Source organism: Carassius gibelio, chromosome B1, assembly GCF_023724105.1.
Source record: "Carassius gibelio isolate Cgi1373 ecotype wild population from Czech Republic chromosome B1, carGib1.2-hapl.c, whole genome shotgun sequence".
In the NCBI taxonomy this organism is placed as follows: domain Eukaryota; kingdom Metazoa; phylum Chordata; class Actinopteri; order Cypriniformes; family Cyprinidae; genus Carassius; species Carassius gibelio.
This window is the reverse complement of record NC_068396.1, coordinates 29,963,552-29,979,929: the sequence shown is the minus strand read 5'-3', so window position 1 is coordinate 29,979,929 and position 16,378 is coordinate 29,963,552. Positions and strand designations below refer to the sequence as shown.

Genomic DNA, 16,378 nt, shown 5'->3' with positions numbered 1-16,378 from the left:
TGAAAATACAGCTTTACATCATATGGATTATTTTTATTTAAATATATTCGAATAGAAAATATTGATTTTAAATAAAAAAAAATTCATACTGTTTTTTCCTGTATTTTCCATCACTTGGTTCGAGAGATGTCATTCATAATTTTCAAACAGTGTATATTATGAGTCTCTTTTCTTACACATGTGGATGAATCATACCTGATCTCTTCCTTGTCAATGTAATGCACTTCATTCTCAAGCAGAGGCTGAGGGGGCGTGTCCTAAATGCAGGGTGGGCGGAGCCGTTCCGGCCTGTGCCATAATCTATTCATGACCACTCTTTAAGGAGACTGGGACCCAGCTGCTCTAATTTAAAAATAAAGACCCCCACCTTTATCAACCCTTCCTTCCTCCATCTCTATTTCACAGGAGACCCCTTTCTTCTCCATCCCCCTCATTCCTGTCATGTTCTTTTCATTTGGGACTCCTCGAACACAGACTTGGAGATGATTAACCATTTCACGCTTAGCTTTGAAAAGAGCAGTTTGTCGTTCCAAGAAAGAGCCGTCTCTGACCAGCTGCCGTTACAGGCATGAAGAGACTGAGGCTGTTTCTTCGCCCAAAACAATGGAGAACTAGCAGGGGTCCTGTGTTGTGATATTCAGGGTTCTTGCTTATGAATAATATATGCATATTAACAGGACTTGTCACAATGATAACCTGCGTCGAAACATGTAGCAAATGAACCTTATTAGAATGCAATCAGGTTGAGTAGTTAAAAATGCAATAAGGCAGAGACAGCAGGAAAAAAGGTCAGAGAGCGATGGCTAATGCGATTCCACTGACATTCTTTGTCATGCTCACGCTCAGATAATGTCTATGCAGGCTCATGGGAAAAAACAGATATTGTGTGTGTGCTGTCTGAGATGTACAAACCTGGACAGGATAGGCATCACTTAATTTTATATGAATGACATTATAAGTGGAGGAAGCACAATCAATACAATAGATTGTCTTATACTGTGACTTAGTGCTGATTGAGACAATGAAACATTAAAACCGTATTCTTAAAAACTGTTACATTGCAATTACAAATTAAATGGACTAAGGTTCAGTCGTGTCAATATATTTGAATTATTTTGTTATAAATGTATTTATATATGGTTGTTTCGTACAAACACACACACACACACACAAACACACACACATATCACATTTTATTTTAATTTAATTTGATATATATATATTTTTGTTTAATTCTGACATCCTTTATTATTTTATTTAACATTTACCTGGTATTATTATATATGTATTATTATAGTCTTGCACATATAAAATTATTAATTTTACATATCAGTTATTATTTATTACTTTAATTATTATTTATAGATGCTATTTTTTATAATTAAATCCTTTATTATTTATTTAATATTTAACTGATTTTTATTATTTATTTATGACAATACTGTAGTCTTGTACATATGAATGTATTTATTTAACATTAAATGATTAGTTACTATTTCATTTCATTTTAATTTATCTTATTTTGTATTTCATTTCATTTTAGAACTGAATAATGATACCTTTTTTAATTTAATATTTAACTGATTTTATTATATATTTATTATTATATGGTAGCCTTGTACATAAACACATTGTTATATAATTATTAATTTTTATTTTATTTTCATTTTTGTTTTATTTTAAAACTGAATCCCAGTACTCTTTCTTATTTAATTTATATATATATATATATATATATATATATATATATATATATATATATATATATATATATATATATATATACATATATACATAGTACAGTACAATTAAAAATCTACAATACATTTTAAATTTATAATTTCATTTTTATTATTTCTAAATGTATTCCATGTCATTTTATTTTATAACTGAAATCTGACACCCTTTAATATTTATTTTATATTTACATGATTAAAAAAAAGTCAGATGATCAAATAATTAGGGAACAAAAAAGAATCGCTTTGGAAAACAAGGTGGATGTCATTTGCATACATAGCCCCGCCCATTCATGAATATGTAATCCTCGCTAGTGTGGGCCCCGCCCCTCCCCGTGAACGCGATGTATAGATGGAGCGCTCTCCTGGCCGCACTCGCAGCTTTTCCTCTCCAGTCCGTGGGCATTGTTTGTAAAGACAGGAGGACAATACAAGAATAGAGGGCGGATAATAGAAGCTCAAAAGGGGCATCAGGGATCTGTCCTCTATTGGACCGGAGTGCATGAGGCACTATATGAGAGCCGTGTTTCGGCTGAAGTTTAGTTTCACAGGCAGCGAGCAGACTGACAGAGGAGGCATGACTCTGAGACGGAGTCCAAGTTTTGCGGTGCTGTGCGTTCATGTGCTTTTGCGGTGTCTGTGGATGAGGGTACGTGGGGTTTGGCTTTCACAACTGTTTATACGACGTAATGTCAACATGCATTTGTGGATCATCGGATGACACTAATTACTGAGTCGATCTCAGTCGATTCATTTGGATTTTAAGACTTTCTTTCTGCAGTTTTCAAAAATTGTTATAGGCCTTATGCATTTTCTCGGGTTTTTTCCCCGAATATTCGTCATCCCTTATCCATCAAATTGCTTGCTACGGATACGCAAACGCAAAAAAATAGAATTGTGTGCAATGAAATTTTTTCACTGAAATAGAACTGAAAAGTAATTTGAGTTAAAGGGCTTTTAAATGGTTTTCTTTTTAGATGTTTTGATTCTTAATGCACCCAATTGAGGACAACAGAACATTTTTGCGCACGTTTTTGGCGCATACATTCAAATGGATAGACATAGATGACAAAGATAGATGTCCCATGTGCCAAATACTGTCCTCTTGATTTTGCATGTTGTTTTGTTGCAGGTATGTGAGGCATCGGGGCACTTTGAGATGCAGGTTTTGTCCATGCAGAACTTGAACGGGGAGCTGCAGAGCGGCGCGTGCTGTGACGGCGCGCGCGTCGCGGCGGACGGCTCATGTTCGGCGGATGAGTGCGATACGTTTTTCCGCGTCTGCTTGAAGGAGTATCAGTCGCGGGTGTCTTCGGGAGGCCCGTGCAGCTACGGAAGCGGATCTACTCCCGTTATCGGTGGGAATACTTTTTCTGTCAAGCCCCTCGACGGCGCGAGCGACAAATCCAGGATCGTGTTGCCCTTCAGCTTCGCCTGGCCGGTGAGTTGAGAAGACGGTTTTGGTAGAAAAGCCGCTGGGAAATCGTAATCTGATTAAACATGTCTGGGATCACGGGAGAAGGGGGGAAGTTGTCACACTCTTTACCACATAGCCTATTTCCCACGCTGGGTTTATTTGTGAAACTCAGTTTGTGTGTAGACTATTTGTTCAGAAGAGCCATTGTTATTGGCCAAAAAATGTGACCCAGAGCCACAAAACTAGTCATTAGGATACATTTTTTAAAATTGAGATTTATAAAGTGTATAAATAAGCTTTCCATTGATGTATGGGTTGTTAGTTTGGCTGAGACACAACTATTTGAAAATCTGAGGGTGTAAAAAAAAAAAAAAAAAAAAAAATACTGAGAAAGTCGCCTTTAAATTTATCCAAATCAAGTTCTTAGCAATGCATATTACTAATCAATAATTACGTTTTTATATATTTATGGTAGGCAATTTACAAAATATCTTCATGGAACAACATCTTTACCTAATATGCTAATGATTTTTGGCATAACAGACAAATCAATAATTTTGTCCCATGCAGTGTATTGTTGGATATTGCTACAATTATGACTGTGCTACTTATGACTGGCTTTGTGCTCCAGGGTCACAAATGTACATTTTTTGTGACAACAACATACCCCAATATCTAATGTGAATGTGTGAAATCTTGCCCCTGTGTCACCTACAACCAGCGTCTCATTCTGTTTGTAAAAACACACTCCACATTTCTCAGGATTTTGATATACAGTTGTTGTTCGTGAATGCCGGTGTTATGCTACCAACACTGTATTTTTAATACTGTAAGGGTAGGTTTAGGGTTTAAGTGTACACATTAATAAAGCCTCACACCACATTAATATCAGGCTGGAAGCTAAATCTGCCAGGTAGCATTTTTCGCTGTCGAATTATGCTACCAACTGTTTTATAGGGAGGTAGCAAAATCTGACAGGGTAGCACAAATCAACAGAGCGGTTCTGTCCCGTTTATGGCATTCCTGTATGACGACACTCAGGTTGGAAAGGGGTTGTGTTACCCCACCCCAGTGGGCCAGTATATTCTCAAAACAGCAGGACAATGTGCTATAAAACACCTGAGTTTATCTCCAGCATCTACTGATGGACATTCAGAGGCTGTTTTACACACAATGGCCACAGGAAACTGCTTTAAGATATCCAGTCAGACCCCCATTGATCATCTAAAGGGGGTTATCTCTCTATCTCTAATTCTCTAATGAAACCTATAGTGAGATGCCTACCTAAGCAGCATTTTTGGGCATCATAGGTGCCCCGCTAGTTGAAAACATGTGTATGATGCTGGAAAATGAATGCTGTCTTGGTTGGTCCACTAGGTTTTGAGACGCATCTAATAATGTAACCTTCAAACTAAACATGCATTCAAATGTGAGGGTTTTATATGACCAGTGCTCTTATAAAATATTATGACAACGTAACGCTGTATGCCAAAATAGAAAATGACAATACAATAGCAAATAATAAATCAACACATATTCTATAATACATTCGCTTAAAATTCACAAAAGAATTTATATTACATAGTTATTTTTGGTTATTACATGGTTGTTACACACGGTTATATGTTGATACTTTCAAAATAGCCAAAGACTGGACAATTATTAATCCAAGATGTTTTGTTATGAATATATTTTGCTTGTGATAGACCAACATATAGTTAGTTTTTTTGGCCATCTTAAGTTTATTGACATTTGCTGATTATTACCAGGTACGGTTGATTGACAGAAGTGTTAGTCCCCCTTTAGTTAGTTCCCAAAATTGTCAATGAATAATATATAATTTTTGGGTGTATATGAGTAAAGATTGTGCAAAATAAGTGTTAATTTTGCAATCACTTTTAATATATTTTGACCGGTGACCACCACCTTGACTAAACAGTGTGATAGTCCTATAGTGGTCAACCATTAGAAATCTCTTATCAGTCAGCCACAACTTTTTTTTTTTTACATCGCCAAGGCAGATCTGATTGTTGCATCTATTTTTCTCCATTCTGAATCTGAATGGTGCAATTGATTTTGCTGAAGCCTGTTTACTTTCACAACTCCTGAGGCAGAGCTGTCAGTACGAGGTCAAAACAAGTCAGTCTGATAGTCCAATTAGGGCTGGTTACCCTGACAGCCGCGCTCAAACATCTCACCCCCTGCCCACGTCGACCACAGTGGACTGGACCTGCCTCACAGCCGCTCTGAATGGAGATTAATTAGACATTGTCATCTTGCATGCTTTCTTTTCCGTCACAAGTCTACCTAGCAATCGAACTGCACACAGCCCGCGACGCTGGATTGTGGGACGGCGGTTCAACAAAGCGGGTTTACAAAGAAACACAGGGGGTCTTTGCATGAGTGTGTGTGTGTGTGTGTGTGTGTTCTGATCTATCTGTTGTTCGTTTTCGCATCATCAGCAGTGGTCAGATGAAAATGCAGGGTGTGTGTTTGGATGTTTCTGACGGAGTCTTGGTAACCAGCGTCCTGCTGGTAGTGAACTTGGATGAGAAGAAGACTAGAAGATTGATTGTACTGTAGATATTTCTTGCATCACTCTTAAAAAATCTTTGACGGTTCCATGAGTTCATCTAAAACTTATTGTTAAGAACCTATTTTGCTCAACCTGTCCTCCAACCAATACGCTGGTATAGGTCGTTTGTCCAAATCCCTGAAATACGACCCATCAGAGCGTATCCTACAATTGCGCCGCTATTGGCAAAAGGTTATTTTCATATTAATGTTTTGTACTCTTTTATTTGCCTTCTGGTTTGCGTTTGGTGTAGCTCAGATGGTAGATTATTGCGTTATACCTTGATTTGTAATCATGCTATCATGGGTTTGATCCCAGGGAACGGACGTGCATGAAAATGTATATTCTCAATAAATCATAATTTAGCATGATTTCTGTGAGGGTTAGGTTTAGGGGTGGGGTTAGGTGTGGTACTTCGAACGAATAAGCCACCTACAGTAGTAAAATATGTAGGAAAATCTGTGAGATCGGTGTAAGAAGCCCACACATTGCATTTAACTAAACGTGCGTTTTGATTGGTAATGACGTTATACGTCATTTCATGACGACAGACGCAACGCGATACTCTCATTATTTTTACGCCTGCTAGAGGGCGCTTAACCTTAAAATGTAAATATAGGTCGTAATAAGGTGCTTGCACAAACGACCTACAGTTTATGGTCGTTTTTTGTTGAACGTTTTGTGTCTTTCTTGTGTGTGAGTTTGAACTCATAATGCCCTCGCTCGTCTGACTTCACCTTCATTTGTGTGTTTGTGGATGGATGGATTAAAGCTCATAAAGGCCTGTAGATCCCTCAGACTGCAGAGCATTACTGGTGTGTGTGAGGTCATCTCAGAGAGCCCTGACGGACTAAATATTTCTGCTGTCTGTTCTCAGAATCAGCTCGTATTTCTGACAATATTTCTCAAGCTGTTTCTGTCAGTTTCACATTTTTCTCATCTAACATCTCGCAGAGAGTTTTTCTCACACATTCTTTCACTCTCTTGTCTGTCCTGTTACTTATCAGTGAATAGTGAAAAGTAGTTCAGTGATGTCTCCTGATAAAGCACAGAGCGATCAATCATTCATTACAGCGCTGTATTAATGTTCCGCGAAACATTCTGGAATGTTTGGTTCTAAACACCTAACCTAAAATATGAAAGTTCTGCTTTAATTCACTGAATGTTCTATAAATCCAAGGATCCTGAAAAAACGCATCCATGTTTTAAAAAACAGTATTAGAAATCACAACTGTTTTCAAGATTGATATTCATCAGAAATGTTTCTTGAGCAGCAGATCAGCATGATTTCGGAAGGATCACGTGACACTGAAAGACTGCTGAAAATTCATAATCGCTATCACAGACATTGCACACAGTTTAAAATATGTCAGAATACTGTCATTTCACATTTGAATCTTCAATTTAAATGTTTAAAATTAAATCTCATTGTCTAGCATTGATAGAATGTCTAGAATAGACTTTTATAGAATGCATGTTTTTAACCACTTAGCTCTAAAATGAGTAAAAAGCCTTTTGGTGTAAAATTATATGATGAGCGCATTACTTACTGGTTTATCAGTTTTTTTAACCCCAGACTTACACCTTGAAGTCTTTCTCTTAATTTGGACTAAATCTCACCCATTTTTGACAACTGAGATAACTTAGATCAGCAGAATCTGAAACACGAATGTTCAAAGAAGACACAAAAACTGTCAACTTCTCAATTTCACCCAATGTGAGATTTACTGACAATGCAACACTGGGCCGATGGGGCGAGTAACATTTCTGTCAACTGACCCGAAGCTCTTTCACTACTGGGTCATTGTGATTGAACATAAAATGAACAGAATCCAGTTTAAAGCGATTCTTTGAGATTGTGTGTGATGGTGATTTAATGTGTTATTTCTTTCTTTCAGAGGTCATACACGTTGATTGTGGAGGCCTTGGACTTCAATAATGACTCAAGCACTGGCAGTGAGTATCTCACACACACACACACACACACACGCACACACACATAATTCTGTATCTTTAAAAAGAGTAAACAATCAGAAAGTGACAATGAGAGAGAGCGTGCTTGAAGGCAGCATGCAGCATGTGTGTATTTCTGTGAATTTGCGTGTGTGTGTGTGTGTGTGTTGTGGATGGCTGGCATACACTTCCTGTTACCAAACCGCTGCCTGCACCTGCTTGCATTCATCAGTCTTTTAAACACATTGTTGTAAGTGTGAGAGAATCTTACACACATGCAGCAGGGAGTAAGTCAGAAATGTGGGTCATTGCTTGCAATAGTTTGTGTAGAATCAAAGATGTAATGTGTGTATAATCTTTTTTATTATTATTTATCTCATTCAGATCTAAATAAGTGTGTGCCAAATCTGAACAGAAGTGCAAATATTGACTTATACGTAACACAGACATGTCAAGGAGCTTACAAGTTATAGCAGTAACATGTCAAGTATTTTTTATAAAATGTATTATACATACAAACAATAAGAAATCAATATTATATATATATTTGGTAACACTTTAGTATAGGGTCCAATTCACGCTAATAACTAGTTGCTTATTAGCATGTCTATTATTAACATATTGGCTGTTTATTAATGCTTATAAAGTACATATAATGCATGACATTCATAATCCTACCCAATACCCTAAACTTAACAACTACCTTATAAACTATTAATAAGCAGCAATAAGGAGTTAATCAAAAGTCATAGTTAATGGTTAGTTAATAGTGAGAATTGGACCCTAAAATAAAGTGTAGTGTTTTTTTATTATGTTTATTTTTCTTCTATTTCATACATTACAGTATATTTGTGTATGTATGCTAGCAGAAATGCACTATGCTCTTGCACTATGGTGTGATGTTTGGAGCGTCATGCAGGTGAACAGCGAGGAGAGCTAACAGTGAGATCTCAGCTTCGGCAGCCGGGCACCGATGTCTGTCCTCCTGTATTTCTGAAAGACAGGTTTAGGTCCTAAACCACGAGCCACACACACTCCACACACTCCTCTAACATTTTACAGCCCTTCGGCCAAATACCTCACCGCTGTGCTGGATTCTGGCCTGCCCTGAAAAAATGACTACGGTATTCCTCTGCGCGGTTGTAAACAAAGTTTAAAATATTAAGCAGAAGTCTGAGCTACTCTATTTCATACCTCAAAAGGTGATTTATACTATCAAGCGCTGAAAAGATTTAGATCTATTTGTCTATGATATGGCTTCGGAAGACTGGAAATACAGGGTAAAAATCATAAAAGGGAACATTTGTGATACTTTAAGGGTTTTCTTTGTCTATTTTGGTGGTGTAAATAGTATTTTAACAGAGGCCTAATTAAACCACAGCTGCCTGCTAATGTGTCTGTTTCTCTCTTTCTCTCACTGTGTAGGTGTTAATGGTCAAGTCATAGAGAAAGCGGTCCAGTCGGGCATGATCAACCCAAACCGTCAGTGGCAGGTCTTGAAACACAACGGCCCCGTGGCTCACTTCCAGTACCAGATTCGGGTGACCTGCGACGAGCACTACTTCGGCTTCGGCTGCAATAAGTTCTGTCGGCCCAGAGATGACTTCTTCGGCCACTATACCTGCGATCACAATGGCAACAAGACCTGCTTGGAGGGTTGGGCTGGCCCAGAATGCAACACTGGTAAGGGGTGGCGCCTTTGTCAGATTTACAGTACTGTTGTGCATTAATTTATGCATTTCATGCTAGAAGCAAAATACTTCACATTTCATATTTGAGGTCTGTATCCGTTGGGAATATTATGTGTGCACACTACCATCTCAAAGTTTGAGGTTGGTAAGATTTTTCAATGTTTTTAAAAAGGTCTCTTCTGCTCACCAAAGCTGCATTTTTTTAAATAAAAAATGCAGTAATATTGTGAAATATTATTACAGTTTTAAATAATTGATTTCTATTTGAATACATTGTAAACTGTAATTTATTCCTGTGATGCAAAGCTGAATTTCCAGCATCATTCCTCCAGTCTTCAGTGTCACATGATCCTTCAGAAATCACTCGAATATGACGATTTACTGCTCAATAAACATTTTTAACAGCACTGGGAACAGTTGTGCTGCTTAATATTTTTTTTGGAGACTGTAATGCGTTTTTTTAAACATTATTTGATGAATAGCTTATCAAAGATTAAAAAATGATTGTTCAAAACAACCGCATTTATTTGGAAAAAGAAATCTTTTGTAACTTTATGAATGTATTTATGGTGAATTTTGATAAATTGAATGCATTGCTGAATGAATAAATGCATAAAAAAAAAAATCTTACTGACCTCAAACTTTTGAACAGTGGTGTATATGTGTTATTAATAAATATAAAATGCCCAAACCTGAAATACTAATGGAGATTAATTACAATTTTAAATCGTTTTCTGTTTTTATAATATGTTTTAAATAATTGTATAAACGTTTAAATGGGCTACAAATTGTCCTTTAAAACAAATAAAAAAAACAATGAAAAAATCACTGAGATTTGTTGTTCAGAAAGTGTGGGAATGGGATTTGGGCTTGGACAGACTGGACTCATACTGGCTCTGAATCACTGACCTCACAGGGATGTTGTTATTTGAGATTGTCACTATCACAACAAAGCTTTGGCTCACACGCACACACAGCATCCCGTCTGCCAGCTATAGTGTGTGTGTTAGTGTGTTTAATACAGTGTGGGTTTGCGACAGTATTAGGGTGGATTGTATCTCTGTAATAGTGTTTATTCCCTCATTCACTCCCGCATGAAGAAACACGAGTGGAGGGGAGGAGAAATGAGCTCATGTTGGCAGATGATGTTGCGAGCGGCTGGAATGGCGTGATGAGAGAGAACTGCTGAGATCACACAGATGGAGCTGATAGCAGTAACCTCTTCCTCTCTTGTTTTCTTAGCCATCTGTAAGCAGGGCTGCAGCACTGAACATGGCTCCTGTAAAGTGCCTGGAGACTGCAGGTAACACACAGCATTTATTAAGACGCATAATGGATTTAATGATTCTTTTCCAATATCAAGTGAGCTGAGTTGTGTCTAAATAGGCAGTGCCCTTCTAAAGTAGCATGCTAACTAAAAAGTCCACAGCCTCATAAGTAAACTCAAATGAAACACAATTTTCTGCACTGGCCTACTATTAAGTGACTCATTTTAAACACTGTGATGGCAACATATATAATCTCACAACTAGGGCTGCAAAAATATATTTTTTTTATAATAGAAATTGCAATGGTGGTTTAAAATGTGATTTTTTTTTTCTTTAAATAATTTTTTTATAAAGAGTTTTTGTGCATTTTTTTGTAGGACTGGAAAATTTGATAAAAAATGTTGTATATATATTAAAAGTTTAATAAATAATAATTACAAATATAAATACATTATTTTGATTATTGTTGCAGTTAAAAATAGTATACAAAATAAGACATACTTTAATTGTAAAAATAATTTCTCCCTGCAAAATAAAAATAATATTTAATAATATTAAATTAATTTAAATATATTTTTTAATAAAATGTATTAATATTAAATATAATGATAGGTAAAAACTGATAGCCTGAATGCACTGTAAGTAGCTTTGGATAAAAGCGTCTGCTAAATGCATAAATGCAATTTAATTTAATGCATACATTTTTTTTTATTTAATTTAATTTTAATAATAATTCAATTTTACAGTACAACTGTAAAATTACTTCAAAATTACTTAAAAATACTATTTTTTATGTTTTAAGTTTGCATGTTCAAATTTTAAACCACCAAGCTTTTATTTTGGCAGAAAGCTGCAGGAAATCCTCCTAGGTAGGCAGCTCACTAGGTAGTGCAGCAGAGGCACATTATGTGTCAGTTCATGTGGTACAGTATATTCAGAGGTGATGTTCTGCCCTTCACAGGTGTCTGTACGGCTGGCAGGGCGAGTACTGTGACCAGTGTATCCCTCATCCCGGCTGTGTGCACGGCACGTGCGTCGAGCCCTGGCAGTGCCTGTGTGACACCAACTGGGGAGGGCAGCTCTGTGACAAAGGTATTTCTATTCTATTCTATTCTATTCTATTCTATTCTTCAGTCTGGGACATTTGTTGAATTGTTTTGTATGGTGTAGACTTGAACACCTGTGGCACGCGGCAGCCCTGTCTGAATGGCGGCACCTGCAGTAACACGGGACCTGACAAATACCACTGCGCCTGTCCTGATGGCTACTCGGGACAGAACTGTGAGAGAGGTGGGTCACACACAAACACACACACACACACACACACACACACACACACACACACACACACACACACCTCACACGGCTGATGTCCCCCCCAAAAAATGAGGACATTTTGTTATGGGCTGGGGTTTGGGAGTGAGTTCAGTTTGAGTATTATGAATCACAAAAACCTTTTTATTTATTACACTACATTTTGGGATTGGTAAGATGTTTTGGGGATAAGTCTCTTATGCTCACCAATGATGCATTTATTTGACAGTAATAGTGTGTAATATTACTGCTAATTTAAATAACAGTTTATTTCAGGATTCCTTTGACGAATAGTTGTTCAAAAGAACAGCATTTATTGAAATGAAACCTTTATTTAACATTACAAATGTCTTTAGCGTCACTCTTGATTTAATGAATGCACCCCTGCTGAAAGAGATTGTGTTTGATGGGAGGAATATTCCACATTCATGGAAGTCCTGGAGAAAAACCATCATGGATAAAACCTCGAATTTGATCTGAATTTTCCAAAGAAGAAAAACAGTCGGATAGATGTTTTCTTGAGTGCACAGCTTGTATGTTTTTGATCCGAATCTCTCACGTTACTTATCAGCGAGTCATCAAATTAGGCCATGGATCGTGTTGCAGCTCATCTGGCCAGAAACTCAGTTTTATTTACGGGCCAGTGCCAAATTTTATTCACATTTGGCACTTGGTAAAGGGTTAATTTTGGATCCTTAATGTCCATATTTCTCTTTTTCTCGATTTATTGTGGATTCTGTCATCTGTCTCTCTTTGGACAGGAGATTTGTATGCACAGTAAGACGTACATACACTTACTAATCAAGCAGTTCGTATCCTGGCCAAGCCGAAGAATGCAGTGTGCATTCATTTGATTTGGGCAGAATAATGCATCACATCGTGTCACATAGAGTATGTGTGCTGGAAAAACAGATCTTGGTTTGGCACGGCGTGGCTTCTGTCAAACACACTTCACCAGGCCGTCCTGGATGCAATAATAGAGATATTTTCTTGTTCTGCTGTTTTCGTTTTGTTCTGGTTTGCTCCGATTTTTGTTTATCCTTTTTCACGTCATGTTTTATTGGAAATACAAGCTCATGGCCTCTTGCTACACTCGTCTGTTTTTGTTGGTGGTCTCTGTGCGGTGTGAGAAAGGCCAAAGGGGCTTTCCCGTCCACTGACTGATCTGATAAAGAGCGATCGAGCGAAGAGAGGGAGTGACTGGGAGATTGAAAGGGGAAAACCAAGACGTGACCCTGCCTGACTGTCTGTGAACTCAAGACAATGTGATTTCACTGATCCTTCTCTCTCTCAGTTGAACGTTCAGCTGACCCTTTGCTAAACTCTGTGACCGCTGCTTGCTCTGACAAGAACGTCTCATGATCTCTGAATTGGGAAAAAGCCCTGTTTTTAGTAGCTTTACAGAAACAGAGGACTTCTATATATTTGCCTTATAATATTGTAAAACAATAAATAAAATTGTGGCAGATAATATTGAAATGTCAGCTTGCATGCTGTAACTGAACATGTTTATTTCCACAGCACTGTTAAATAAGTAAAAAAAAAAAAGTCATAATGTAATTGGGTCATATTTATTTTAGTTATTTTATATAGTTTTTTTTTTTTTGCTATTATTTATTTATTATTAGAGTATTTATCAATATTTTGATTTGGCTTGTGTATATTTTCATTTTTTATTTTTATTTTAGTAAAAGTATCAGTATTTTCTGTCATTTTTTATTTTTGTATTTTATATTATTATTATTATTATTATTTTATGAATTTAGGTTTATTCTTAGTTCAGTTTTAGTTTAGGTAATTCTAGTACTAATAAGTTTAACTTAACCTCATCAGTTAGTTGCCAAGGCAAAACTTTTTAATATTTCTTTGTAAAGTATTCATATTTTATTTTATTTTATTTTATTTAAATTGTATATATATATATATATATATATATATATATATATATATATATATATATATATATATATATATATATATATATATATAGTCTTTCTTATTTTTTATTTTAAGTATTTTTTATTGTTTTATTTTATTTTTATTTATTTTTATTTTTATATATTTTTTGCAATTAATAAAACCTATTTTCCTTAACAATAACAACACTACCTGGCATGACTTGGCTACTAACCAACTAACTGGTTAAATAAATGGACATTAATTTTTCATACAGTGAGACATATAGTGCTGCTCAATAGAAAGGCAGTTTGTCATTGCAAATGTGTGGTCCATGTGTTTTATTTTGGAGTAAAATGTCTGTGTATTTGAGCATTCCTTTGGAAAATGCTGTCCTGTCTCAGTTTTGCTTTGATTGTGTGTGTCACACATTATAACCTCTCTCCGCAGCGGAGAACGCCTGTCTGTCTGAGCCGTGTCTGAACGGAGGCAGTTGTGTGGAGTCCAGTCAGGGCTTTGAGTGTCAGTGTGCGCCGGGCTGGACCGGACCGTCCTGCAACATCAGTAAGCCGTCTCTGCTCAGATTAGCCTTCAACTTTACATGCACAGAACTGAGCCAGATATAGAAACCAGAATCAGACTGGGAGTTGGGCTCTTTTGAACCACGCAACTGCATGCCATCACATTAAAATCATAAAAAAAACATTTCCTAAATATTATTATAATTTGAAAGAACTGTTTTCTTCTTGAATTCATTCCTGTGATGTAAAGCCGAATTTTCCTTCAGAAGTCATTCTAACATAAATAACTGAAACAGATTTCAGGAGTCTGTTAAACGATGACGTCTCCTCCTCTTCCTCAGATGAAGACGATTGCAGTCCGAACCCGTGCAATCACAGCGGCGCGTGTGTGGACCTGGTGGACGGTTTTAAATGCATCTGCCCCGTGCAGTGGACTGGAAAGACCTGTCTCATTGGTGTGTGTGTGTGTGTGTGTGTGTGTCTTTCTTTGAGTTAGGGTGTGTTTGTACAAAAATTCAATTTACCGTGGTAACCGAATCAGCCTTGGAAGAATTTAAGCAGCAGACCACCATGAGACCCCCGCTGTTGATTCATACGAGAGCGCATTTACAGTCCATTAACACACACACGCACAGATTCCTCAGGCTGCGTGCGTATCAGTCTGATTGTAATTTATACTGCGCTCGTGCTGATTTCTTTTGTCATCTTTGGCTCAGATGCTAATGAGTGCGAGGAAAGCCCGTGCGTCAATGCCCACTCCTGCCGGAATCTGATTGGCGGATACTTTTGCGAGTGCCTCCCTGGTTGGATGGGCCAGAATTGCGACATCAGTAAGTATTTCACGGTTTCAAATGAATGCAGTCAGAGCTCTAAAAGAAGTTCAGATGTTCCATAAAAGAAAAAATAAGTTTAAAATATATATATTTATTCCTAAAGATCCCAGCATGACATTTAAGCAAAGCCCTATCAGTTGTAGTATAGATATGAATGATGCCTAAAATCATGCAGGTCATTAAAAAAGAGACTTTTTTTAATGACCAGACATACATTTGTTGTCTGATTGATAATTAAATGGTCAAAACAACTGAGTGACCTGAGTGATATTTAGATTCCAGAACATCAGAGATTTGGCAAATGCATTTCCACTTGTAAGTTTATTCAATATTTAGATTAATTTTATTAGCTTTCAGCGGCTAAAAGCATCTAGTATTCTCAGCCATCCCTGTTTCACACGTTCCACCTGGTTTAAACTCAAGATTTTCTCCAGACAATGACTCTGTCTGGGCCTGATATAGAGTCTGATCTTGCTTTCTTGGCGTGATTTCTGAAATGTGAACTGATATTTTGATGGGTTCCCCCCCGCAGATGTCAACGACTGCCACGGACAGTGTCTTAACGGAGGACTGTGTAAGGTAAGGCCTCGAATGTTTTCCAGCGCTTTTAGCAGATGTTTCTATCACCTCAATCCATTCCTGTTTAAAAATAGCAGAAGCTGAGTCATGTTTTGGAGAGTGAACTTAAAGACAGAGTGAGTTTGTGAAACGATCGGATTACCATAAACCTTCTTGTCTCCTCTCCATTGTTTTTTCTGTCTGTATATTCACTCACTGTATCCAGGCCGAGTGCTGTACAGCTGGAGTGCATTAGGACTTTGTCTGAGCCAGTTAGCTCTCAAAACACAGCGAGAAAAGACCTAATCAGGCCTGACAGTCCTGTGTTTGATTTGATCAAATGAAACATGTTGTAATGGACTTGTTAGTTATTAGTCCCTTATAGAAAGTAAAATATCTTTACTAGGGGTGAGCGATATTATCTTGTGATATTATTTATGTCATTTGTCAGTGGGCCAAGAAAATAAAATCCAAGATGCGTTCTATGAAAGTATGTTGTATCTTACATTGTTCTGCTCCTCAAGTGAATTATCTTGTATATGGGATGTTTTTTAGGCATTTTTGCTTTAAAACAAGACTTTAATTTAATAATTATTAATATAAAGGACTGATTATT

At 37.0% G+C, this 16,378-nt stretch overlaps 1 protein-coding gene across 2 annotated transcripts in view; it reads left to right on the top strand.

Moving 5' to 3' along the window:
* Positions 1 to 2,081: 2,081 nt before the first annotated feature.
* The window catches only part of jag1a (jagged canonical Notch ligand 1a), a 28,091-nt gene continuing 13,794 nt past the window's right edge, over positions 2,082 to 16,378 (top strand). For both annotated transcript variants that reach the window (XM_052545915.1, XM_052545914.1), the window contains exons 1-11: positions 2,082 to 2,385; positions 2,869 to 3,177; positions 7,627 to 7,684; positions 9,107 to 9,364; positions 10,615 to 10,675; positions 11,602 to 11,732; positions 11,811 to 11,930; positions 14,301 to 14,414; positions 14,713 to 14,826; positions 15,088 to 15,201; positions 15,737 to 15,783. In XM_052545915.1, the coding sequence (XP_052401875.1) occupies positions 2,239 to 2,385; positions 2,869 to 3,177; positions 7,627 to 7,684; positions 9,107 to 9,364; positions 10,615 to 10,675; positions 11,602 to 11,732; positions 11,811 to 11,930; positions 14,301 to 14,414; positions 14,713 to 14,826; positions 15,088 to 15,201; positions 15,737 to 15,783 (1,473 nt within the window). In that variant the 5' untranslated portion in view covers positions 2,082 to 2,238. The remainder of the gene's footprint in view (positions 2,386 to 2,868; positions 3,178 to 7,626; positions 7,685 to 9,106; positions 9,365 to 10,614; positions 10,676 to 11,601; positions 11,733 to 11,810; positions 11,931 to 14,300; positions 14,415 to 14,712; positions 14,827 to 15,087; positions 15,202 to 15,736; positions 15,784 to 16,378) is intronic.